The following is a 27,443-nucleotide window of genomic DNA, read 5'->3' as shown; positions in this document are numbered from 1 at the left end:
TTTATATGACCCAGCACAAGGGAAGGCCTGGGCCAAGTAGTGGGAGTGGGTGGGTAGGGGAGCAGGGGTGGGGGTGGGGGGTATAGGGAACTTTAGGGATAGCATTTGTAATGTAAATAAAGAAAATAATAATAAAAAAAATGAAAAAAAAAAGATGGTTTATTCGTGGTTTTTGGGCGTCGCCTTCTTGAGACTAAAGTGGGGAGGGCTCTCCAGGAAAGTTTTATAATGAAGAGGTGTTACACTTTGTCAAAGGCCTTTCCTGCATGTAAAGAAACTGCCTTTCCTGCATGTAATGAAACAATCATATGGTTTTTGTTTTTGTTCTTTTGGCTTTGGGCTTTTTATATGGTAAATTACATTTATTGATTTATGTATGTTGAACCATCCTTACATCTCTGGGATGAAGCCTACTTGATCATGGTGGATCTTTTTATGTATTCTTGGACTTAGTTTGAAAGTATTTGAATATTTTTGCATCTATGTTCCTAAAGGAAATTGTTCTGTAATTCTTTCTTTGTTAGGTCTTTATGTGGTTTATGCATCAGGGTGAAAAGTGAATTGGGCAATGTTCCTTCTGTTTCTATTTTGTGAACTAATTTGAGAATTAGAGGAGGATTGGAGTTAATTCTTTGAATGTTTGGTAGAATTCTGTGCTAAATCCATCTGGTTTGTTTGTTTGCTTGTTTATTTGAATGGCTGCTTCTATTTCACCAGAGCTTATCTGATATTGATGTAACCTTATTAGGTAGAATGTGTTGGAAACTGTCCCCAGTGGCTGAGAAGCCAGAAACCTGTCCCAAGGGTGAGGCCCTGTGAAGGCTGCAGGCCTGACTGGGCGGGGCCCGGGAGGCAAGAGCGTCAGGGCTGACTTCTGAGCCAAAGAATAGCCAGGCAGCTGGGCCAGGGCCCCCCAGCCCGGGCTGACTCAGGCTGCCAGCACTTCTGGGAAAACAGCCCAGCATGCCCTCAGAGACGTCAGGTGGTGCGGAAAGGCAAGGCCACTGGCAGGATGTGGTAGCATGTGACGTCGGCCCCAGCGCAAGCACCTATCAGATGCCTGGCCCCCCACCCTGGACTCGCAGGATGAATAACAGGAATTTGAGTCCAGTGGGGATAGAGCAGCTGTCTTCATCCTCTGTGAGCAATGCCCTGCCATTCTCAGGAAGTCACCTGTGTTTGGCTGCCTCTTCCTCTCACAGTGCCTTCCCTGCCCCAGGACTTCCAGTGGCAATTCCAAACCTGGGGTCTGTCCCTAGCACTCTGCCTTCTACCTTGTCTCTGATGCTCCCTGTGGGTAATGTGTGGATTACCTGAAAGAAACTATACCCTACCTCCACCAGCTTACCCTCACCCAGAGAGCAGATACTTCAGAACCATTCTACCTGGCATTTTATCTTATTTAGCTGACAGACCACCTCCTCAGTATATCCATCCCAACTCTATAAATGTTGATGAACATACAGAATTATCTATCACCAACAACCCTTCAGCACTAGATCCCTATCAGGCCAATGGAAGTGTTGGATTAGAAAGTCATGAGCCTCTCTCTGTGGATTCTGCACCAGCCTTACAGCAGACGCTGTAGGACATGGTGGTGTGATGCCCATTCATGGGAGTGGTCTGGGGCTTCCTGTGGTCATGGAGACTGACCACATTGCAAACCGGGTCAATGGGATGTCTGACAGTACCCTCAGTGACTCCATCCACACCGTGGTCATGAGCACCAACTCTGTAGGCGTGACACTCTCTACCTCACACAACCTCAACTCCCTAGAATCTGTTTTCCTCCATGAAGTTGGCCTTAGTCTGGAGCTTGTGACTGTCTCTTCCATCACGCAGGTTGCCATGGGGACAGGTCATGTAGATGTATCCTCAGATAGCTTGTCTTTTGTAGCATCTTCACTGCAAATGGAAGACTCCAGTTCAAACAAGGAAAACATGTCAACCTTGTTTACAATATGGTTCACTTTTTGTGACTGAGCCTACCCCTCAGATTGCCCTGATCATGGACCAGTGACTGTTGTTTCTGACACGCCAGTAGAGAGCAGAGCAGGACTATCTCCCTTGAAGCAGCTTGTTCTCTGCCAGTCCACTGTGGGAACAGATGTTGGTGTATGAACGGCAGAAACCGTTCCTGTGCAGACTTGCTTCAGGCCTCTAATTTGTCTTCAGAGTCACTCCTTGGCAGTGGACAGACAAAGGCAGTTAACCATATCTGGAAGATATACTACAATGGTGTCCTAGAATTCTGCATCATCGCAACTGATGAAAATGTGTGTAATTGAATGATTTTTTTGTGCGCAAAGCCAGGAACCATGAAGAACAGAATCTGGTGGCCTAACCCCTTGATGGAAAAATCTATTTCTGTACTTCACAAGACATCCCTCCTGAAAATGAGCTTCTTTTCTATTATAGCCGGAATTATGCTCAACAGGTAAGTGTTCTTGAACACCCAGATGTGCACCTCTGTAACTGTGGCAAGGAGTACAGTTCCTAGTCAGAGTTCACAGCTCATCTGACCAGCCATATCCACAATCATTGCCCTAGCCAGGGCCACAGCAGCAGCCACGGGCCAAGCCACAGCAAGGAAAGGAAGTATTCTATGTTGCAGCAGCCACGGGCCAAGCCACAGCAAGGAAAGGAAGTGGTCTATGTGGCAGCAGCCACAGGCCAAGCCACAGCAAGGAAAGGAAGTATTCTATGCGACCCAGACTTTTATCTCTCCTTCCAGACGCCACGTGCACTTAATGAGTCATATGGGGGTAATAGGGTATGAACCCCCACAAGTGTGATTTTTGTAGCAAGGCTTTTGGTGATCCAAGCAACCTATGGACACACCTCAAAATGCATACAGGTCAGAAGAATTATAGGTGTACTTTGTGTGACAAGTCTCTCACGCAGAAGGCTCACCTGGAGTCCCACACGGGTGAGAAGAATCTCAAGTGTGATTAACTGTGACAAGCTGTTCATGCGGAGACAGGACCTCAAGCAGCACATGCTCATCCACACACAAGAACACCAGACCAAGTGTCTGAAGTGCAATAAACTGTTCTTGAGAACAAACCACTTGAAGAAGCATCTCAATTCTCACGGAGGAAAATGAGATTATGTCTGCAAACAAAGGTCGGTCTAACCAAGTACCACGTCACTTGCCACCCGAAGACCTGCCAAAAGCCCGCCTCTAGTTCCTCAGCCCAGGAAGAAGATGCGGACAAGAAGACCTTGCAGGGGGCTGGTGAGATGGCTCAGTGGGTAAGAGCACCCCACTGTTCTTCCAAAGGTCCGGAGTTCAAATCCCAGCAACCACATGGTGGCTCATAACCATCCATAACAAAATCTGACACCCTCTTCTGGAGTGTCTGAAGACAGCTACAGTGTACTTACATATAATAAATAAATAAAATCTTAAAAAAAAAAAAAAAAAGAAGAAGATCTTGCAGACTCCATGAGGACAGAGGACTGCGGGATGAGCAATGCTATTTACTCAACAGATGGGTCTCTCTCCACACGTAAGAGGAAAAGGCAACTGCTTCGGATGGAACATACATTTGGGAAAACATAAAACCAACCCACTGTTGTAATTTTTGTATGAAATGCTTTCTGATCCTTAACCCACTGTTAGAAGTGGACTGAGGGGCTGGAGAGATGGCTCAGCAGTTGAGAGCTCTGACTGCTCTTCTGAAGGTCCTGAGTTCAAGTCCCAGCAACCACATGGTGGCTCACAACCATCCGTAATGAGATCTGACTCCTTCTGGAGTGTCTGAAGACAACTGCAGTGTATTTACATATAATAAATAAATCTTAAAAAAAAAAAAAAGAAGTGGACTGAGTGGGGAGAGCTAAAGCACTTATAGAGGAATGTCCTAGTGGGTTCTTTAAGATGGACTGGGAGGCCAGGCCCATGTCTGTCCTATTTTTAAGTCATGGGTGGCATTGAAAGGACCAGCTTTTACTATCTGTTCTTTATTTACATGGGGGATGCATTTATGCTTGAGTCAAGGTGCCCTTTGTCCTAACAAGTCAGATTTCTCCCCCATTGTCCCATTTTCCCCCCAGCCAATGTGATTTGAGCCATCCCTCCCACTGCTAACTACACATCATGCACCATTGTAAGGTATGCGTTTCAGAGAGAATTGTAACACAGCTGTGCAAGTGTTAGGGTGATTGTAATTAATTAAGAAGTAATACCTGCCTTAAAAAAAAAAGTTGCATGTGTTGAGAAAACTATCCATTTCTGTTATATTTTCCAATTTGTTGGAGTGCAGGATTCTCTGAGTTGCTTTGGTGTCCATTTCCTGTTATGTCCCCCTTTCATTTCTGATTTTGTTAACTCGGATCTTCTCTCAGCCTTTTAGTTAACTTGGATACAGATCTCTCTTATTCGTTCTTTCAAGGAAGCCACTCTGTCTCATTGATTCTGTGTGTTGCTTTTGTTGTTGTTTCTACCTTATTGGTTTCAGATCTGAATTCGTTAATTTCTGCTTGGTAATGTCCTCTTGGCAGATTTTTTTTTTTTTTATCGTTTTCTAGACTTTAATTTTAAGCAGTTCAGTTCCAAAGGATGCAACTTGGACCCAACTGGAGTTGCACAAGGCACAGTACAGGCAAAACAGATAATATTAAACCAACAAGTGATTCTCGCAGAAAACGAAAGGGTGAAGTCCAACAACTCCATACATGAAACGAGTGGATTAAGTGCAGAAGATGGCATGATGGCGTACACTGTAACCTCAGACCTTGGAGGCTGAGGCAGGAGACATCCCCCGAGCTTGAAGCTAGCTAGCTTTGGACTACAACCAAACCCAGATAAAATAACCACGAAACAACTCGCCCCGCCCGCCCCGGTCGTACCTTTGCTCAAGTGTAGGCAGGGAGACTCACCGCACTGGGGAAAAGGGAAGTGCACGGAAGGTGAAAGCACCTCCGCACCAAAGGTCTCCGGCCGAAGGGGGTCAGCAGAGTCAGGAAGAGGACCAGGGGACGACTTCGAGTTGGCATGAACAAGGACTTATCCCCACCCAAGCTGGCCTCAGGGTAGGCAGGCACCAGCGAGAACGCCAAGCAGCCCTTCCCACCGGCAAGAACAAAATGCTTGGTAGATCTTTATTTGATGAGTATGTTGTGTCCTTCTCTATCTCTTCTGACTAGTTTTGGTTTGAAGTCTATTTTGTCAGATATTAAAATGGCTATGCCACCAGCTTGCTTTTTTTTTTTTTTTTTTTTTTTTCTGAGACAGGGTTTCTCTGTGTAGCCCTGGCTGTCCTGGAACTCACTTTGTAGACCAGGCTGACCTCAAACTCAGAAATCCGCCTGCCTCTGCCTCCCGAGTGCTGGGATTAAAGGCGTGTGCCACCACCGCTTGGCCGCCAGCTTGCTTCTTAAGTCCACTTGCTTTTTCCAACTTGTTACCCTGAGGTACTATCTATTCTTGATATGAGATGTGTTTCTTGGAAGTAGCTTTTCTATTTCCACTTGCAGGTATTGAACTGTTTTCTTCATTTCCTTCTTCTACTGTGTGTGTTTTCACAGATTTCTTTAAGGTATTTATTCATTTCCTGTGTAAGGACTTCTATCATATTCATAGATATGTCAGGCTATTTCAGGGTCTTTTTCTTGTGCTTCAGCAGTGTTGGAATCCTCAGGGCCTGCTGTGGTAGGGTAGCTGCTGTGGTAGGGTCACTGCTGTGGTAGGGTAGCTGCTGTGGTAGGCTTGCTGGTCTCGAGTGGAGACATACTGTCTGGCTGGTACTGGTTATGTTCTTACAGTAGTGTCTAGGAGGAATCTGGAGAATCTGGAGGGTTATTGATGCTAGGCGCTGATATCTGTCCTTGTCTCTGTAGAGTGGTTACTTTGCTCTTGGTTTCTGTTTCTTCTCTGGTTCTTAGGAGAGTGTGGTGGCTGTAATACTTGTTAGGAAATTCTTCTGGGGTCCTGATAGGTGTGTCCACTGGCGGTTCCAAGTAAAATGTGTTTCTGGGTTGTGGATGGGTTGAAGGGGCCCCTAAGAGGGAGGAAAGCAGGGTGTCCCCCCCCCCACGAACTGCTTTACAGTTCACTGGAAAAGGTGCTAAAGAGTGAGAAGAGGCCACAGCAAAGGTTCTGCTGAGGAGCTGGGCATGAGAAATGGGGATTGGATTTGGAGGAGCAGAGAGAGGGGTGGTGATCTACAGTTAGCCTCCTTGCTTGTCTGTCCATAACGCCCTGTGTGTTATCAGGGAGTGCCTACTTGCAGTTGGAGACTGGGAAAAAGCAGTGGGGTGGGGGTGGGGGTAAAGTTTGGAGGGGAAGATTTTGTGACCCTCTGGAGATGGGCGTAGTGTTTTGCTACAGAGCCAGCGATGGGTCCAGGGTCTGGAGAAGCAGAGGACTCCAAAGCACGATGTGGACTTTTGTCAAGCACAAGTGAACACTCACCAAGAAAGATGGCTTTTTGAGTTATAACATGTACACTAACAATTTAAAGAGTAAACATTATAAAAATCACAATGTGTTTGAAGTATAACTGTACAAAAGGAAGGTATAAGGAAACCTCACACATACTTGGAGATTAAACAGCACATTTCTAAATAGCACCTGGGTCAATGGAGAAGGTACAACAATGAAAGGGGGAAAAACATCCTTAACATAAGACTACGGTGAAAAACTAGACTCTTTCCCATTAAAATCAGGAACCATGCAATTATGCCCTCTTAGGCCAGGGATAATGGAAAGGCTCAAAAGGAAAGGAAATGGAAAATATATAAGATATAGACTAGGAAAGAAGAAAGAAAATTATTGGTGAACAGATGGCGGGAAAAGAATGTTGGGGACATGACTCAGTTGGTAGAGTGTTTGTTCAATCCTTTTAAAAGTGAGCTGCTGAGTATAGGAGAACACAACTTTAATCTCAGCCTTTAGGAGACAGAGGCAGATGGATCTCTGTGAGTCTGAGGCCATCCTGAACAACAGGAGTAAAACCTGTCTCAAATCAAAATTTAAAAAATCACCATACCAGGGGTGATCCATGCTTGCAGGCTCAGTGCCAGGAGGCAGAGACCGGAGGGTTCCTGGGGCTTGCTGCTCGGCAAGTTCAGCAGACTTGGTGAGCTCCAGGTTCAGTGAGACAGGTTGTCCCAAAAGTAAGATGGAGAGGTTAGCGCCTTTGCTAAGGGTCTTAAGGAGTTAGCGCCAAGGCTGAAGCCATCGACTACCATCAAGAACTACAGGTCTGCTCCCTTTGACAGCTGCTTCCTAAACAAGAGTGAGACCAGGAACTGTTGGCAGAACTACCTGGACTTCCACCACTGTGAGCAGGCAACGATTTCAAAGCACAAACAGTAGCATAGTCTGTATGTGAACAGTACCTGCACTTGTACACACAACATATCCTGGGTCTCAGCCTGGGGTGACCTCCCAGTGGAAGGCACATTTCCTGAAAAGACCTGACCTGCTTCTCTTCCACCTCTCCTCCGCCTTCTGTCCTTCTGTCCTTCTCCCCAGATAGTGAAGGGGCACACCAGTGTGATAGCCAGTCTTGGTTGTTGACTCAACTACATCTGGAATTAATTAAAAGCCCCAAATGGAGAGCACACCTGTGAGGGATTTCTGCTTAAGTTGAAGGGGGAAGACCTACCTCTCATTCAGATCCTTGAGGTAGAAAGACACACCTATAGTTCAGATCTTTAATCCAGATCTAAGCTGGGCCCTGCCTTCTGCTGGAAGCCTGTGTAAGGACATGGAGCATGGAGACTTATGTTCTTTGCTTGCTCTTGTCTTGCCAGCAAGCCCATCCCCTCACTGGCATTGGAGCCTATTCCTCAGGATTCCAGCACACACTGCAGACCATCTGAGACATCCAGCCTGGTGGACTGAGAAACTACTGGATTCTTAGACTTTCTGTTCATAACCACCCACTGTTGGATTTGGATCACGGCCTGTACGTCATTTTGGTATATAAAGGACAGACAGACTGGAAGGCAGATGGATGGTGTGGGTGGACAGGCTGATGGATGGATGGATGAATGGATAGATAGATAGATAGATAGATAGATAGATAGATAGATAGATAGATAGATAGATAGAGATAGATAGATAGATATTCATTCTATACATTCTGTTACTTTAGACTAACACAGATTTGGTACCAGAAGTACTTCTACATTAATATAACATAAGGAAGAAGGGATCTTTAATATCTGAAATAGGCTTTCTAATTTGTCAGTGCCTGCAGTCACTGAAGCCTCTTCTGAAGCTTGGAGAGTGCTGAAAGCTCACGGTGTAACTATTTTACAAAGTTAATGTGATAAGTGCTCCTGATTATCCTGGTCCACCAATTGTGGGTGGCAGCAGATTTGATGACTCTGCTTATAAAACTTTTGACAGAAAAGTTTTGTGGAAAAGTAAGGAAAATAATGAGGCTGGTCAGTTGCCTTTACTGTCTCTGGATTAATTGACAAAGGATAGGAATAAAGTCCATAATAAAATTAACCAACTTCTAGCATCTCAGAATATGATGAACAACAACAATAAGCTCTGTGATAAAATTGACCAGCCCCAGATACACATAAACAGTCTAGAGGTTTCTAAGTGTGCCCTGGAAGAGAAGCTTCTCTCCAGCATCTGCAGAGCCCAAGATTCAGAAAGTCTAAGCAATGATCTCATTATAATGTTGACTGATTTACAGGGAAAATTTGAGTCGCAGGCTTGGAGGGTATCAGTGCTTAAAGTAGGGACATCGATGGGTTTAAAAAAATGGGATCTTGTAACTTGGGATGGTGTGATGGTTTACATATGCTTGGGCCAGGTAGTAGCACTAGTAGGTGTGGCCTTGTTGAAGTAGATGTGTCACTGTGGGTGTGGGCTTTAATACCCTAGTCCTAGCTGCCTGGAAGCCAGTATTCTGCTGGCAGCCTTCAGATGAAGATGTAGAACTCTCAGCTCCTCCTGCACCATGCCTGCCTGGATGCTACCTGTACTCCACAACTGCTGCTGATCTTGGTGGTCATCCCATGGTACTGGCATCTCCAACACACTGCTGTCTTCTACTGCAAATGGACTGCACTTTCACAAACAGCCTCTCATAGGTTCTTTCCATGGTGGTAAGACTCAACTTCCCTGCATGACTACTTCAGTACTGGGCCCTCAATGCCAACTAGGCTGGACCTTCACCAATGGCCTCTCCTGGCCTCTCACAGTGCCACGCATCAGCTGCTACCCCTTCATGTTTTAATACCAGTACCACCAGGGTGACTCTTATGCCTTACTAAGCCTGGCTGCCAATACAAGGTACATCCAAGGCTACCTATAGAACACAGCTTCTCTGTGCTCTCAGGAAACACTTCCCAGAAGATTTCACCTTAGTGATGCTGGTCTCTTCTTAATCACTGTTAATTTCTTAGCTCCAGCTAACCAGCATCAATCATCCCAGTAATGGAAAGGTTTCAATTTAGTAACGCTGGCACCTGGTTAATCACAGCTGATCATTCGGCCCCAGCTAACAAAAACCACAGAATCTTCACAATCAAAATATCAACAGCCCTGATAAAGAGTCTTTAATCTTCCCTCTGAAATTTCACAAGCCAGTCCTCCATCATCTGCAGTCTCCCAAGCTCCTACAGGACATCCCACAGAGCACTTAACACCCAATGTGTCTTCTAGTCCAAAGTTCCGAACTCCTTCCACAGTCCTCCCCAAAATATGGTCATGTTGTCACAGGTATACCCTACTATGCTGGTACCAATTTGTCTTAGTCAGGGTTTCTATTTCTGCACAAAACATCATGACCAAGAAGCAAGCTGAGAGGAAAGAGTTTATTCAGCTTACACTTCTACATTGCTGTTCATCACCAAAGGAAGTCAGGACTGGAACTCAAGCAGGTCAGGAAGCAGGAGCTGATGCAGAGGCCAAGGAGGGATGTTACTGGCTTGCACAATTTGTTTTTTTTTATAGAACCCAGGACTATGAGCCCAGGGTTGGCACCACCCACAATGGGCCCTCCCACCCTTGAACACTAGCTGAGACAATGCCTTACAGCTGGATCTCATGGAGGCATTTCCTCAAGGGAGGCTCCTTTCTCTGTGATAACTCCAGCTTGTGTCAAGTTGACACACAAAACCAGCCAGGACAGATAGGTATGTGTGGGAGGACTCTATTGAAGCTGAGAACTTTGAGCCCTCCAATTCTCAAGGGTTTATATGACTGGAGGGAGTAGTATCTCTTCTATCAGCTCCATCCCTTGAAATATTGCCTTTTTCATCTTTGAGGAAATTAATCAGTCCTTCATTGTCCGCTAAACTGGAAGTGATTTTCTCTGAAGGAAACACTGGGCAAGACAATCCTGATGTCCCTCAGAGCCCATCAGTAGTTGCACCTAGACCTATAACCAGACTCAAGGCAGAGCAGGCTCCTGGAGGGGAGGTAGAAAGTATGGTAAGTAAGGAGGTGCACTACATTAGTAAGGAGCTTAATGAGTACCTCATTCAAGCAGAAGTCTGGCAAGTACGTGGGGGAATGGAGTTTAAGGGTGTAAAATAATGGTGGAAGAAACAGAAAACTAGATCAGGCTGAGTTAATGATATGGGACCTCTGATTGGAGACTCTAGGTTTAATATGGAATCCCCCACAATTAAAAAAAATGTGTCAAAAGTTTGTTTGAATGGTTGGCTGAAGCACTTCTCAAAAGACAGCCTACTGAAAAGGAGCTGGAGACGCCTGGTACCCTGTGGTTATTACTGATGAGGGGATTTTTAAGGCTCGGGGAAACTGCAATGCCAGAGTGCGTATGCTGTGTAAAAACCTAATCCTCCGCAATGGGAAGGCCAAGAAGACATGTCCCTCACTAACCCTACAGGACACAAAAGGGTGACAGGGGCACCAGCACATTTGGACAGCTTTGTTGTTGCCCTTTCGGTCTGGAGATGTTGCTGCTCAGTTGGATGAATGAAATGCAATATGCTTAGTTGGGCCCTGAAGTACCAGAGTCCAGTGGCAGCACTGACTTACCAAAGGCAAGGTGGTCATAGTTATTATGAATGGGCAGCACAGGCAAGGTGATTTTTATTTTATGTTTTTCAAGACAGGGTTTCTCTGTATAGCCTTGGCTGTCCTGGAACTCACGTTGTAGACCAGGCTGGCCTCAAACTCAGAAATCTGCCTGCCTTTGCCTCCCAAGTGCTGGGATTAAAGGTGTGCGCCACCATGCCCGGCTAGGCAAAGTGAATTTTATGGTGGCATGACTCATAGGAACTTCAGGCCCTGGCTAAAGAGTAACTTTATATATACTGGGGAAAGTAAACAATCAGAATTTCTGATGTCTATTGGATACCAGTTCTTAATTAACACGAATTCTGGGAGATCCCAAGACATATTGTGACCCTCCAGATAAAGTAGGGGTTTATGGAGGTCGGGTGATTAATAGAGTTTTGGCTGAAATCTCACTCACAGTAGGTCCAAATGGGTTCTTGAACTCATTCTGTGGTTATTTCCACAAGTTAGTGCCAGAATGTATAACTGGGATAGATAGACTTAAAAGTTGGCAGAATTCTCACACTGGTTCCCTCACATGTGGGTGTGGGCTATTATTCCATTTGGAAGCCTTTAGAGTGCCTCTGCCAGGGAAAATACTAACCCTAAACCAGTAGTATTGCATTCCTGGAGGAATTCCAGAAATTAGTGCCACCGTCAAGGACTAGAAAGATGCTGGGGTGGGGGTTCCCACTACATCTCCTTTTAGCCCTTCTATCTGGCCAGTACAGAAGACAGATGGATCATGGAGACTATGGGTCACTTGGTAAATGGGCTGGAGTAACACATCCAAGAGAGGAATGCTGTGTCTCCAGAATCCAAATGGACCTACTAAACATTGTACTTCTTTCTTGATGTCAGCAGTGACTAGGAAAGAGTCAGTCCAATAGGGACTCTGATTGCAGCTGCGGTACCGGATGTGGTGTAGCAAATTAACACATCTCCTGGTACCTTGTCTGCAGCTACTGATCTAACCGATGCCCTTTTCTCTACATCTACTTAAAAGACCACAAGGAACAATTTGCTTTCGGTTGGCAAGGCCAGCAGAATACCTTTACAGTTTTGCCTCAAGAACATATTAACTTTCCAGATCTGAGTCGCCACTTAGGTACGTGAGGTATCAACGGCAGATAAAGATGCTGTCCGGAGCCTCCGGCAGGTTTCTATAGGTAAATCACAAAAGAGACTTTTAGGATTTTGGAGCAAGATCTACCATCATCTGCAGACAATTATTCTTCCTTTGAAAAAGACATCTTTTGGCCTACTATTGGGTCTTAGTGGAAACTGAATGTTTGAAAAATGGGTCACTGAATTACCATGCAATCTGAGCTGCCCATCATGATCTAGGTATTACATGACTCACCCAGTTATACACTAGGATGTTCACAGTAGCAATCCATTACCAAATGGAAGTGGTATATATGTGATCAGGTTGGAGGAGGTCCTGAAGGCACAATTAAGTTATACAAAAGCGTTTCCCAAATGTCTATGGTTTCTACTCTGTTATGATGTTGTCTACTGCAAAGCATGCACCTATAGCTTTATGATGTGCCCTGTGATTGGCTGACTGAGGAAGAGACGACTAAGGCTGACTTACTGATGGTTCTACACACTCTGCAGATCCATCCAGAAGTACAGCATTGTAACTCCTTTCTGGGACAACTGTGAAAGACACTGGAGAATGGAAAATGTCTCAGTGGGCAGAACCTTGGGCAGTACACATGGCCATGCGTTTTGATCCAACAGAGAAATGGCTAGATGTTCACTGATTTATGAGAGGTAGCCAGTGGATTGACTGGATGGTCGGGGACTTGGGAAAACGATGATTGGAAAACTGGTGCAAAAGATGTCTGGGAGCAAAGTATGTGGGTAGATCTCTCCAAATGGGCAAAGGATGTAAAGTTACCTATGTGCCATGCAAATTTTCACCAAAAGGTAATTTCAGCTGAGGAGTTGTTCAATCATCAAGTAGATAGGATGGTGCATTCTGTGGACAGTCAGCCTTTCCCCTAGCCATTCCTGTCATTGCCCAGTGGGCTCATGAACAAAGTGACCATGGTGGTCAAGATGAGGGTTATACATGGGCTCTACAACACAGACTTCCACCAACCAAGGCTCACCTGGCTACAGCTGCTGCTGAATGCCAGATCTGCCAACAGCAGAGACCAACACTGAACCCCAGATATGGCACCATTCCCTGGGGTGGCCAGCCAGCAACCTGGTGGCAGGTTGGGCCACTTCCTTCACAGAAAGGACAGTACTTACTGGAGTGATATATTTTCTGGTCATGGATTTGCCTTTCCTGCATGTAATGCTTCTGCCAAGACTACTATCCATGGTCTTACAGAATGTTTGATCCTCTGTCATGGTATTCCACACAGTATTGCTTCTGGCCCACAGCCAGAGAAGTACAACGGTGGACCCACAACCATGGAATCCACTGGTCTTCCCATGCTTCTCAGCATACTGAAGCAGCTGGCCTTATAGAAAGATGGGATGGCCTTTTGAAGAGACAGTTACTGCTCCAATTAGGTGCGCAGCCTATAGTCTGGGACAGAGTTCTCCAGAAGGCAGTATATGCTTTGAATCAGCATCCAATGTATGGTACAGTTTCTCCCATAGCCAGGATTCCTGGGTCCAGGAATCAAGGGGTGCAACAGGAAATAGTTTCACTCACTATCACCCCTAGTGATCCACTAGGAAAATTCTTGCTTCCTGCTCCTGCAACCTTAAGTTCTGCTGGCCTAGAAATTTTAGTTGCAGAGGTAGGGATTGCTCCTGCCAGGAGCCACAATAAACATTCCATTGAACTAGAAGCTCAGACTTCCCCCTGGCCACTTCAGTCAGGCGCATGATGCCCTTAAGCCAACAGGCTAAGAAAGGAACAATAGTGCTGGGTGGAGTAAGAGATCCAGGTTACCAATGGGAAATTGGATCGCTGCCCCACAATGGATGTAAGGCATTTTATGTCTATGGTGCAGACTTTAAGGAGGTTTCTTGGTGCTACTGAGTTCTGTGATTGAAGTCAACAGGAAACTACCCCTGCCTGGCCGAGGCAGAGTGACAAAGGGCACTGACATACCAGGAATGAAAATATGAGTCACTTCTCCAGGCAAAAAGCCAAAACCCTGCTGAAGTCCTTGCTTGAGGTGGGGGATATACACAATGGGTAGTAGAAGAAGGTGATTATAAATACCAGCTAAGTCCATGTAACCAGTTTCAAAAAAGAGGATTATATTTGACATGAATGTTTGTAGAAGTTTGGTCTTGTTCTTCCTCCTAGCACCATGTTCCCAGAAATAAGACTCAGACTCAAAATATATTTACAAATACCTTGGTCATATAGTTAGGCTCTTCTCTGACTAGATCATAACTTAGGTAAAACCCAGTTATTAACCTATATTCTGCCACAGGGCTGGCTACCTGTGCTCAGGGACCATCTTCCTAGGTGAATGTCCCACCTGGCTCTATCCCAGAATTCTTTCTCCTCCTGGATGTTCCTCCTCCTGTTTCCTGCCTGAGCCATAGGCCATCATATTTATTATTGATGGGTGACATGTTCATACAGACATAAGGTATTGTCTCTACAGATACTTCTGTCATAAATTTTTAAGGATGAATTTATACAAATATTTGTGTTTTCTTTCCTCAGTTTCTCTATCATGTGATGAAACATCAATTAAGAGAACACCAATGGTTGTCACATTTAAGTTTGAGATACTAAAAGAATGCCCCTTAAGGGACGTTGTCCCCTCTTGTAACTTTATAATGTGTACGTGATCGTACAATGGTTGGTTATATCATGGTATGAGTAGTTGTGGCCTGGTTAAATATATAATGCATTTGCAATTGTACATGGAATAGTTATAATGTTTAGTCATTATTATGGCCTGGTTATTGTTTTCATTTGGAAATTAATCATGACATAAGTAAATAAGATTGTATGTTAAGCTGACAAGGAGTGGAATTGTGGTTATTTTGGGTTGTCAACTGACTACATCTGGAGTTAATGAAAATGGAAGGCACACCTGAACAGGGGAGACCTAACTCTCATTCAGAACTTTGAGGAAGCAAGACACACCTTTAGTTCAGATCTTTAATCCAGATCTAAGCTGGCCGTGCCTTCTGCTGGAAGCCTGTGTAAGGACATGGAGCATGGAGGCTTATGCTCTTTAAATGTCTTGTCTTGCCAGCAAGCCCATCCCCTCACTGGCATTGGAGTCTATTCCTCAGGATTCCAGCACACACTGCAGACCGTCTGAGACATCCAGCCTGGTGGACTAAGAAACTACTGGATTCTTAGACTTTCTGTTTATAACCACCCACTGTTGCATTAGCTGAACCACAGCCTGTAAGTCATTCTAATAAATATCATATATGCATTCATTCTATAAGTTTTATTACCCTAGAGAACTCTGAGTAATACACCCAGCTATATTTTGGCTCCTATCCAGGGACCCTGATAATTATGATAAAACTCCAAATTAAAATTTGCTGGAAAAGTAGGAAAGAATGAGGTGGAGAGCTGTTGAAGAAGTCATTTATTGTCAACCTCTGGTCTTACACATGTGCATACATACATGTATGCATGCCTTCACATGTGTACATATGGACATATACACACACACATACATACATACAAAGAAAACCTCAAGACTCATCATCGTCAGTACAAAACTGGTACCAATAGTGGGTAATAACAAAGTCTCAGGATTCAATGTTTATAAAAAAAAAAAAAAAGAACTGGGCTGGAGAGATGGCTCGGCAGTTAAGAGCACCGACTGCTCTTCCAGACATCCTGAGTTCAATTCCCAGCAACCACATGGTGGCTCATAACCAAATAATCGTTTCTGTTTCTTTTTAAGAAAATAGAGTATCTTTATTCCATGTTTGACAATTTCTTACATGGAAGCAAAGCACTTTAATCATGTCCTCCCTCACTCCTTTTCCCTTCTCCCCTACGACACAACCTCCTTCCTGCTGAATGCCCTCTTTTTCTGACTAATCACCCAGAGTCCGATTGGTGCTACCTGTTGGAATGATGATTTGAATTTGTGCAGGGAGTCACAGCTTCAGAGAGCTCATGAGTGCAGTCAACAGATCTTGTCCCAAAGACAGCATTTCACATCACTCATCCCCATCCTCTGGCTCTTCCATTCTTCCCACCTCTCTATCGATCTGTGTATAGAAAGCACCCAGAGAACGTTAGGAATATAAGCAAGATGGATCCAGGGCTTATAGCCACCCTGAGTGTTTAGCTTCCTTCCTAAAAATGATCATGGAGAGTTGTGAATTGTTTGTTGTTGTTGTTGTTTTGTTGGCAGGTGTTTTGTATATGTGTGCTTGTGAGTTAGTGTTCATGTGGGTACATGTGTGTATGTGGCTTTGTGTAAATTCCATATATGTCCATGTGCAATGAGGTCAGAAGCCAATTATGATGTTTTTTCTCAAGAGCAATCCACCTTGGTTTTTGTTTTTGAGACAGGATCTCTCATCAGCTCAAAGCTTACCATGTTGCCTAATTTGGTGTTTATGTTAGGGTTTGTACCCAGGGAGTGGCACTATTAGAAGGCATGGCCCTGTTAGAGTAGGTGTGGCCTTGTTGGAGTAGATGTGTCACTGTGGGTGTGGGCTTTAAGACACTCATCCTAGGGCTGGAGAGATGACTCAGCAGTTAAGATCACTGACACTGACTGTTCTCGTGAAGGTCCTGAGTTCAAATCCCAGCAACCACATGGTGGCTTACAACCATCTGTAATGACATCTGATGCCCTCTACTGGTGTGTCTGAAGACAGCTACAGTGTACTTACATATAAATACTAAATAAATCTTAAAAAAAAAAAAAAAGACCCTCATCCTAGCTGCTTGGAAGTCAGTATTCCACTAGCAGCCTTTCAACTGAAGACGTAGAACTCACAGCTCCTCCTGCACCATGCCTGCCTGGATGCTGTCATGTTCCTGCCTTGATGGTAATGGACTGAACCTCTGAACCTGTAAGCCAGCCCCAATTAAATGTTGTCCTTTATAAGACTTGCCTTGGTCATGGTATCTGCTCACAGCAGTCAAACCCTGACTAAGACAGCTAAGTTACCAGTTAGCCCTGGGCATGTCCATGGTTCTGTCTCTTTGGTGGTAAGACTATAAGCCTGTGCCTGTGCACCTGGATTTTTTATGTGGGTTCTGGGACTCAATTCAGATTATAATGCTTGCATGGCACTCACTTTACCTGCTGAGCTGTCTCCCTATTCCCCACAAAACTTGTTTTGGGCCGGGCGTGGTGGCGCACGCCTTTAATCCCAGCACTCGGGAGGCAGAGGCAGGCGGATTTCTGAGTTTGAGGCCAGCCTGGTCTACAAAGTGAGTTCCAGGACAGCCAGGGCTATACAGAGAAACCTTGTCTTGAAAAACAAACAAACAAACAAACAAACAAAAAACCAAAAAACAAAAAAACCAAACTTGTTTTGGTTTATTCTTTTTTAGATGTGCTTTGTGTCTGAGTGTTTTGCATGCATGCATGTATGTGCAATACATGCATGACTGGTATCTTTGAAAGTTAGAAGATAATATCAGACCCCTCGGATGGTTGTGGGCCACCATGTAGGTGCTGGGGACTGATCCCATGTCCTCTACAGGAGCAACAAGTGCTTTTAACCACCGAGCCAACTCTCTAGCCCTGTTGTTTGTTTGTTTTTTTGTTGTTGTTGTTTTTGTTTTTTGGTTTTTTTTGTTTGTTTTTGTTTTTGTTTTTTGAGACAGGGTTTCTCTGTGTAGCCCTGGCTGTCCTGGAACTCACTCTGTAGACCAGGCTGTCCTCGAACTCAGAAATCTGCCTGTCTCTGCCACTCAAGTGCTGGGATTAAAGGCGTGCGCCACCACACCCGGCTTGGTTTTTAATTAATTAAGATGAAGTGATGGCTTCTAAGTCCCTTACACTAAAGAATGACTTGAAGGAGAAGAGGGAGAGGAAGAATGGTGATCTTTTATTCTTATACTTATCAATATTAAGTTATTTTGGGCTGAGAGATGGTTCTGCGGTTAAGAGCACTGACTGCTCTTCTGAAGGTCCTGAGTTCAAATTCCAGCAAGCACATGGTGGCTCACAACCATCTGAGATCTGATGCCCTTTTCTGGGTTGTCTGAAGACAGCTACAGTATACTTACATATAATAAGTAATTAAATCTTTTTAAAAAAATTTAAATTGTGAGCGTGTGTGTGTGTGTGTGTGTGTGTGTGTACTTGGGCACAGCATGCCGCGATGTAAGTGTGGAGGCCAGAGGACAACCTTGTTTGAGGTAGCTGCCTGGCTTTATATGGGAATTTGAACTCAAGTCCTCATGCTTTGGGGGCAAATGCTTTTGCCCAGCAGGTCACGTTCCCAGCCCCCATACCGAGATTTTAAGTGGGTAAACTGGACAGCCAGCTTCGCCAATGGCTGCTTTGTTGTCCTAGAGAGCCATAGTCCCGAGTGGGTGGACAGTGATAATGGTTTGGACACAGCAAAAAGGAAGTAAGACAGCGTCTTCCAAGCTTTTTCTAACTGTCCAAAGCCATTTAATTTAGAGGCTTTTGAATTAAAAATGGCTAAGAAACAAATAATACATTCATGTAAGTAAAAATACAATTGCTGTATTTTACCTAATATTATACCTAACATAAACATTATACCTAAGTAAATGTTCTTATTCTATAAATTATAGGCTTTCATAGATTTTTAAAACTGTTTAATTAAATTCATCCATCTATCCATTCCACAAATGGACCCTAGGATGTGCCTAGCATGCTTCTAGAAACAAATATGATTGAGATCACAGTCCATGTTAGCAAAGGCACATAAGCTAGCCAGAGAGACACACGTTATCAGAGATTTAGAGAGTGGCGTGGCACTTAATACACAGTAAAGAGGTATGCAGGGTTACGAAAAGAGAAACACGGAGCAAGGAGAACAGAAGTTGTTAGAAAAAAATCAAGGGTAGAAAAGCTTCTAGAATTCTATGCTGGAACCTGAGGAGGACGGCAACAAGCCTGGGGCTCTATACCCCATCCCCCAGACAGTGAACCATTTGCTTCTCCCTTCTTTCATTTGGCTAACCCCAAAGGCTGTGACTCCCAGGCTTAGGGACTATTGTTAGAAATAAGCAGACAAGACTGGGGGTGGGGGTGCTTGCATATTTCTATGGAAATGAAGAAAGTGGGAGAATGACCTGGAGCATCCTTAGAGCAGAGGGAAATGTGTGAGACCTCAGGGATGTTTGTAGCGTGTAGCTGGAACGGGGTATATCTAATGCCCATGACATCAGTAAACAAATATCCCCTCCGCAGTAGAGTGAAACTGGGTTCTTCAGTCTCAGAATAAAGATTTCCACCATTCCTAGCGTACCTGTGGCAGACTCATGTCTTAAAGGTAGGGTCAGTTTGGGTAGTCTTTTACTTAATCGTCCCTGGCTTCGCTGATTCTGTTCCCAGTTATCCCTTCAGCCCCCAGAAGGAGAAAGGCAACCTTGCGGCCTGGAAGGGTCAAATGGAGCGGAACTCTCAGATGCAAGCCGGCCCAGACACAGCGGTTGGCTCGCCTGTAAATAGTGGAATCCTCCGCTGGGTTGAGAAGACCTAGTTTTACTGGGCCTGACAGGTAGCACAGGACAGATTTATTTCACTAGATTTAATATTTGGAGCTCAGCTCTCTGCCTCCTCCCTCCCTCTCTTGCCCCACCTTTCCTTCCCTCTCTGCACCTCTTTCTCTACTCCCTGTCTCTCCTCTCTCCCTCTCCTCTCTCTGGCTCTCCTCTGCTCCTTTCCACCTGATTCAGCTTCCTCTTCTGTAAAAGCAGGCAAAGTGGGGAAAGTTACCTTACAAACTATGATAAAGATAGCGAAAGTATTTGAAAAAGGTCGTTAAGTGAGATATTTTGAACACACTTTGAGGAATATAGTACATAAATATCAATTAGTACACACATCATATAACTAAATACTCCATTTCCTCCTTCAAAATGCTAATTAAAATTCATTGAAACTCAATGCTCATGAAAATTCACCTTAACACTGTTTCAACTACTCTGAACCCCGAAACTCATCACATTTCCCTCAGACAACCCTTTTGGAAATACCAGTTTACTTTTTCCTAAGTTGAAACTAAAATTCTCGCTTTACTTTTTAACTTATTTATTTATTTATTTATTTATTTAGTTTTTTTAAAGGTTTATTCATCTATTATATGCAAGTACACTGTAGCTGTCTTTAGACACTTAGAAGAGGGCATCAGATCTCATTACAGATGGTCGTGAACCACCATGCAGTTGCTGGGATTTGAACTCAGGAGCTTCAGAAGAGCAGTCAATACTCTTAACCACTGAGCCATCTCTCCAGCCCTATTTTGGTTTTTCAAGACAGGGTTTTTCTGTATAGCTCTGGCTGTCCTGGAACTCACTCTGTAGACCAGGCTGGCCTCGAACTCCACCTGCCTCTGCCTCCCAAGTGCTGGGATTAAAGGCATGCGCCACCAGTGCCCGGCTTACTTTTTAACTTTTGCACCAACAGTTCCTTTCACCCTTTAGAGTGTTTGTTTGTTTGCCTGATAGGTCTTTTTAAAATCAGCATATTTCCAGGCTGGATGTGTAGTTACTGTCACCTACAGGGCAGAGCTCAACTAAAACTACAATTCTACAATTCCAGGGGATCCGACTCCCTCTTCTGGCCTCTGTGGGCATTGCACGTGCGCGGTGCACTTGCACACAAGGAAGGAAAACATACTTAAATACACGGTATTTATGGGAACTATTACTAACCTCCGTCGTCCTACTTCTGTAACCTGAAGGCTTTCTGCTCCTCGATCAAGCAGAGATGCCATGGTACTATACCCGTGTCTCATTTTTTGTTAAAAGTTTATATCTTGTCATGCTTGCCAATAGCGACCGCGTTAATGGAAGTTTGGAACCTGTGGTTTCCCCCTTTATAAACCTGTCTTTAACGGTCGGGGCCGTCTCTCTAGACTTGTAGTGAGTGCGTGCCCTCGGCCGGGTCTGTGCAAACTTCAAATTCATAAAGAGCTCGTTCCAGTCTCTTTTTGAACGGTCTGGCTATAACACTACCACCACCACAATTTATTCTCACCACTGAACACATTTTGTGAGACTCTTCAAGACTGAAAAGTAACTAGAGAGTAAGGTTCAAGTACCTCTCAGTCCATAAGTATTTTCTGCAGTAGCAATGTCATTGCAAGACATTTGCATCGCTGTCTGCCCCCTCCTTCGAGGAAGCCGAAGGGTCAGAGACAGATGCTAAACTGGCAGCCAGGGCAGCCGGAGCTTCAGATGAGAGTTGGAACGATGCTGGCTTTTTAAAGGACCTGGCAGAATATGAATTTTCAGGAGAAAAAGGACACCCTAGAGCAAAAGAGCGGGAAGAAAGTGATTAAGACGCCTATCTGTAGCCCTAAAAAAATGTGTCCACTGTCACGGAGCTTTGGGACCATTTTTGTTAATCGGCTGATATTCTAGTGAAAGGAAGGTATCTTGGACGTTTGTTTAACTTAAAAGTCTCTTTTAACTTAGGAGCGCTACACCAGACCCAAGGTTGTATATCCACCTGCAGCTCCCATAGCCCCAGGCTGGCTAACCTTAAGCCTAAACCGCCCGGGAAGGTGCAATTGGTGGCCCTTCTAGTACGCCTCGCCGAACTCTATGGTCGCGGCGCACGCGCAAATGCCTTCCCGTCGCACAAAGGCCACGGAGAGAAGGTCCGGCGCCTGCGTGCTGCGTCTCTCGGGCGAGAACGCCCTCCTCTCCCCCTCCTGGCCGAACGAATGCCGCGCCGCGCCTGCGCCCTGAAGACTTGCGGGACTTTTATCGCACTGGCGGCGGCGGTGACGTGATGGCTGAGGAGGAGGGCGTGAAGGAACGACGGAAGCCGAGAGGGACCCGGGGCGGAAGGGGACCCGGGCCAGGCTTGTGTTCGGTTCCTTGGCGGGGCTGGGGTTCCGATGTGGTCCCCGGAGCGGGAGGCCCAGGCCCCGACCGGGGGAGACCCGGCGGGCCTCCTGCCGCCCGAGTGGGAAGAAGATGAGGAGCGAATGTCTTTTCTGTTCTCCGCCTTTAAGAGGAGTCGCGAGGTGAACAGCACCGACTGGGACAGCAAGATGGGCTTCTGGGCTCCGTTGGTGCTGAGCCACAGCCGCCGCCAAGGGGTGGTGCGCCTGCGACTGCGGGACTTGCAGGAGGCCTTCCAGCGCAAGGGCAGTGTCCCGCTGGGGCTGGCTACGGTGCTGCAGGACCTGCTACGGTGAGGACCGAGGCCGAGAGGGCCAGGCGGGGGGCGGCTCCCCAGGGCTGACATCAGACCTGCCCCTTGACAGACCAGACTCGGCGTCCAGGGTTTGTTCAGTGGGTGGAGGAGGGCGAGGAGGAGGAGGAGGAGGCTGCTCCACGAATGGATGTCTGGACTGGGAAAAGAGGAGCTGGGATGGTTGGAGTGACTGGGATAGTCAGAATAGTCCAGAGGAGACCCATCTTTGCAGAGGTGTCAGCGGGACACTTGAACTGGGATCCTGTTATGCAGTTATTTCCACAGGACCTCCGGATTTGAATTACCTCTACAGCAGATCTCTGCGATGGGTACTTTGAACTAAGAAAGAACAGAGCTAAGGAGGGAGTACTCGTGGGATTATAGACATCTTGCCAGGAGAACTCTGGTGCAGGTCATACAAGTAGCCTTTTCTGGTGTGTCCGGGGCTGAGATTATTTGGACCAGAGAGGAGAGTTTTAACTGTGTAGCTGGGGGCCTCTGAAAGGGCTTTAGGTGATAAGTATGTGTGATAGATACAGTGTTCAGGTCGTGCTTGAAGAGGTGACATATCTAATAGATGACTGGTACTTCTTGGTTTCAGATACTGTCAAACTCCACTCTCTGTCCTTTTTAATCATCTAGGGCAAGATAATGCAGTTATCCTCATTAAAAATAAACAATCTCAGAGAGATTAAGTAACCTATTCCAGGTTACACAGCTAGAGTAACCCCAGGACTGGATCTCTAACTTTGAATTCAAAATCATTTGTATTTCACACTGTACGTGTTTGTGTCCAGCCAGCCTAGCACCGTGTCTCTTCTGATGAACAAAGAGAAAGCCAAGGGTCTTGTGTTTGTTTTAGAGTAATGCTTTCTCATTAAGTGGTCACCCTTCTTTTACTTCTGTTCCCAATACCTTTCATTGCCTGACCTTGACCTAAGAAACTGTTCTGAAATTTTCCTTTGAGAAAGTTTGGAAAACGTTTTACTTGATGCCCAAGGTGGAAAAAAGTCAAGTCAGCAAGGGACAAAACCAAGATGGTCCCCCTGATACAGGACAGTCGTGGAGCATGCCCAGATCCAGAGACCTTTAACACCTCGAGCTCCTCTGGCTCCTGGCCCTTGAGCCATTCTGGTACTTGGCCAGATATGATATCCACACATCTACAGCTTTGCTCAAGGGCCACGCAGTTGTGAAGATCCTGGCTTTTCTATTTTCTAAACTGCAGCCTGCATAGGATACATGTGCCACCTATAAGCCTTAGTTTGATCAATTATCAAATCGCAGTAACAGTATATAGGTCAGTTGTGAAAACTTGAAGATCTTAACAGGAATTTCCCACGGCAGGTATTTAGTAGACTTGGCTGCTGTTGTTACTACTACCAGGAGCTACATCTCGCTTCCAGCCTAGCTTAGAGACAGCATAGAACCCCAATCTGTGTAGCTTTTGTCCATCTTCCTCAGATCTGCATAACGCACAGGGTTTTTCATTTGATTGTTCCCAGGCCTGTTGGTAGAAGAAAACCTCCACATAGGCCCAGTGAAGCCTTTTGTGCCTCTGTTGCCTTAGTGGGATTGCATTTTTTGAGGCCAGACAAACTGGGTGCCATCTGGCCTTCTTTGCCTTCTTAGATCCTCAGTCGCCTCTTTAGTTAACATGATGGTGATACCATCTATTGTGCAAAGTGGTTAGGAGGCTGAACACTAGAGTGCAGGTGACACTGCCGCTAGTAGCTGGTACAGAATAGACAGGTGATGGTGAGGATGATGGTGATGATATAATGCCTCTGCGGGTAAAGGGGTAAGTAGGGCCCAGGACAGACTGTCTGTCACATTACACATCCCTACATGCCATTCTCTCTCTCTCTTTCTCTCTCTCTCTGCAGTCGAGGCGAGCTGCAGCGAGAGTCAGACTTCATGGCCAGTGTGGACAGCAGCTGGATCTCCTGGGGGGTCGGCGTCTTCCTGCTAAAGCCCCTCAAGTGGACTCTTTCTAACATGCTGGGGGATCACAAAGTTCCAGCGGAGGAGGTGCTGGTGGCTGTGGAGCTGCTGAAGGTGGGTGTGCAGGAGGGTGCCGGGGGTGACATCAGGTGTGACATGGTCACCACAAGGTTCCTGGGAAAATACTGTCTCTTTGCCAAGTGATAATGACTGAGTCTTCATGACGTCTTTTGCTCTGAACTCTGTAGGGTTATATATTCCTTGGGTTATTTTTACGTTTCCAGGGTGAGCTTTGTCTAGGAATTATCGGTGACAGCTGATTACTTCCGGACAGTTGGTGGCATCAATGATTAGCTGTAGTTTAGGGTGTGCTCTGCTGTCGCTAGCTTACCAGCAAGGAATCCCCAGCATGTATTATTAATTAATGTATTTATTATTGCACTTGGGATTGCACCTAGGGCCTTGCGTGCACTGGGCACGTGCTCCGCTGTGGAGCTCTAGCTCTGCCCTTCTTGCTAAGCTCTGGGTTCCTACCCTCTGATTTCTCTCTTCCCTCCACCTTCCCAGTGGCTAGCTTCTCAGTGTCCCCTTTTCTTTTGCCTGGATGAAACCAGCAGGCACCATCCCTTCTTTCTCTGCTGCCCAGTCACCTTCTTCATTTGCTACCCTTTCCTCCGAGCCCAGACCACGTGCTGACTGCAAGGCAAATGTGATCTCAGAGCCATGAAACAACTCTCCCGTACCACACGGGAGTTCAGGAACCATAGTCACTTTCTAAACCAAGCGCTGTGACCAGTCTACTCCTGTGTAATAGAGAAGCAGGCCAAGAGCTCCACAGGCACAGCCGTGATCCTGTGACACTCCTGTTACTAAGCAGATACATCACATTCTGTTTGGTGACACCTGATGTCAAATATGTTGCTGAGTCCTATTTTCTCTTGTTGGGTAAAGAAGAAAAGGGTGTTTATAGGGAGGAACATGTCAAGAACTGATTTTCCTAAGGCTAGACAAAGGAATCAACCAGAGAGAAGAAAAACAAAATTGCCCACGATTTTGCTGTTTAAAACAAAGAGATATGAAGAAATTTCCTTTCTCTTGTCCATTCCCTACTTTTGGGTGTGTCCCTTTCCCACGTCTACATGTGCATATGTGTATGTCCAGATCTCACTTGTTACTTTAACTTTTTACAATGTTTATTTATTGGTGGGGGTGGGGTGGGGACTTTTAATGCAAATGGAGGTCAGAGGTCCTCTTGCAGGGGTCGTTCTCTCCTTCCACCTTATGGGTCCCAAAGACTGAGCTCAGCTTTTCAGCCTTGGCCTCCAGCCTTGACCTGCTGAGTCATGCCATTGGCCCAGATGATTTTGTTTTTCTCCAGTCCTGAGGACTGAACCTAGGGCTTTGTGCATGCTAAGCACACTTTCTGTCAAGAGCCCTTTAAACAAATGTTACACCAAGTTTTGTTCCACAAAGTTTGCCATGAAATTGTTACAACCCTTATACATAGTTACTCTTCTCTGCACAACAGCTTCTGGTGGTTGTGATTTCCTTGGGCATGCGCCTTTTCCTCAGTCACTGTCTTCAGCTGACTTCTCTGAAGTCATTGCTGAAGAACCCTGCTTTGAGCTTCCTGTCCCAATTCATTGAAAATGGTAAATTACGCTGGCGGTGGTGGCTCACACAATCCCAGCGCTCGGGAGGCAGAGGCAGGTGGTTCTTTAAGTTTCAGGCCAGCCTGGGCTACAGGGAAAGTTCCAGGAAGCCCTGTCTGAACAAAACAAACAAACAAACAAAAAGGAGAATTATGATTCTAGAACTTAGAATGCACCCCTCCCATATTCTACCTCCTGTGTCATCCCTTGTCCCCATTCTAGGATCCTCCTTTTTTTTTTTTTTTTTTTTTTTTTTTAAGGACTCTGCTGTTGTTAACAGGCTTCCCAGTTACATTCAGTAAAGTGGCTTTCTACACCGTCATTGGATCCATGATTTCTTTGTCTGTTGTGTTTACAAAATCTCCAAGCCTAACCCCACAGATCAGAGTTCTTCATTTGTATGCATTCTTGATAAGGCCATTGTGGGGATTTGGGGCATTCTAATTTCTTGCAGCATTTTCAGTCTTGATCAGTAGGCCTTGGTGTCCGCAGGCTAGAGTGCACCAGAGCAGAGTGAGCATCGCCCAGCGTCCAAACTGCCTTTTCCTGTAGCACTGCGGGCGTCTCCCGCTGTCCTTTCCTTCACTTCGATGTCCCATGTCACCCCAGCGCAGCCAGCAGTCTGACGCCCCGCCAGCTCCTCATCGGGCTAGCCTTTAGGCTCACATGTTGTGAGACTTGACTATTCAGTGGTCTCTTGGATTTTTTTTTCCAGTGAACTTGGTTGCCTTCTCTTTTCAAAAGTATGGTAATGCTTTGGGGTCAGTGGCCTTTCTAGATCTTCCTTTATTATGCACTACCATGCCCTGCCGTGTTTACTAGTTTATTGTCTGGCTGTCCTAGCAAAAGGAATTCCATGAACTTGAGGACCCTAGGAGATGTCTAGTATGTAGTAGTCAATAAATATTTGTTGAATGAGTGAATATACATGTGCATGTATACACATCCACTCCATTGTTTTTCTAGAAATAAAATTGCTCCGAAGCTTGCTTGTCGTTCCACTTGAATATGTTGGGAGCATCTTTCTGGGTCCTATGTGGTGTAGATCTGGTTTATCTTTTTTGATAGCTATATAGTTATCTGAAGATCTGTCACCATTTACGCAGGTGTTCCCACAAGTGGACTTTAAGCCATAACAGTTTCTCCTGCTTTTCCATCTTTGCTAGGTCAGTGCACATGCATCTGTGTATTCTGTGCCTTTTACATTTTTAACAAAAATAATCACCCAGTTAGGGGCCAGTGGGATAGTTCAGTTGGTTAAGTATGGACCTGGGCTTGAATCCATAGCACCCATATAAGAAGCCATGGGCAGAGCACTTAAAATTCCAGGGCTAGGAAGCAGAGATGGGCGGAGTACTGGAGCCTACCAGTCAGCCAGTCTAGCTGAATTATATACCCACCTTGAAAAGATAAGGTGAAGGGCTGGTGAGATGGCTCAGTGGGTAAGAGCACCCGACTGCCTTTCCGAAGGTCCAGAGTTCAAATCCCAGCAACCACATGGTGGCTCACAACCATCCGTAACAAGATCTGACGCCCTCTTCTGGAGTGTCTGAAGACAGC

The 27,443-nt window shown here is 45.5% G+C and overlaps 1 protein-coding gene and 1 pseudogene across 1 annotated transcript in view; both read left to right on the top strand.

Annotated features, from left to right (window-relative positions):
- The first annotated feature begins 1,086 nt into the window (after nucleotides 1-1,086).
- On the top strand, nucleotides 1,087-21,877 carry LOC110325110 (annotated as a pseudogene).
- The window catches only part of Chmp7 (charged multivesicular body protein 7), a 14,211-nt gene continuing 8,460 nt past the window's right edge, over nucleotides 21,693-27,443 (top strand). The window contains exons 1-2 of the mRNA XM_021203370.1: nucleotides 21,693-22,284; nucleotides 24,174-24,345. Coding sequence (XP_021059029.1) covers nucleotides 21,986-22,284; nucleotides 24,174-24,345 — 471 coding nt within the window. The 5' untranslated portion in view covers nucleotides 21,693-21,985. The remainder of the gene's footprint in view (nucleotides 22,285-24,173; nucleotides 24,346-27,443) is intronic.

This window comes from Mus pahari, chromosome 8 (assembly GCF_900095145.1).
Source record: "Mus pahari chromosome 8, PAHARI_EIJ_v1.1, whole genome shotgun sequence".
Lineage (NCBI taxonomy): Eukaryota > Metazoa > Chordata > Mammalia > Rodentia > Muridae > Mus > Mus pahari.
This window is presented reverse-complemented; position numbering and strand designations above follow the sequence as displayed.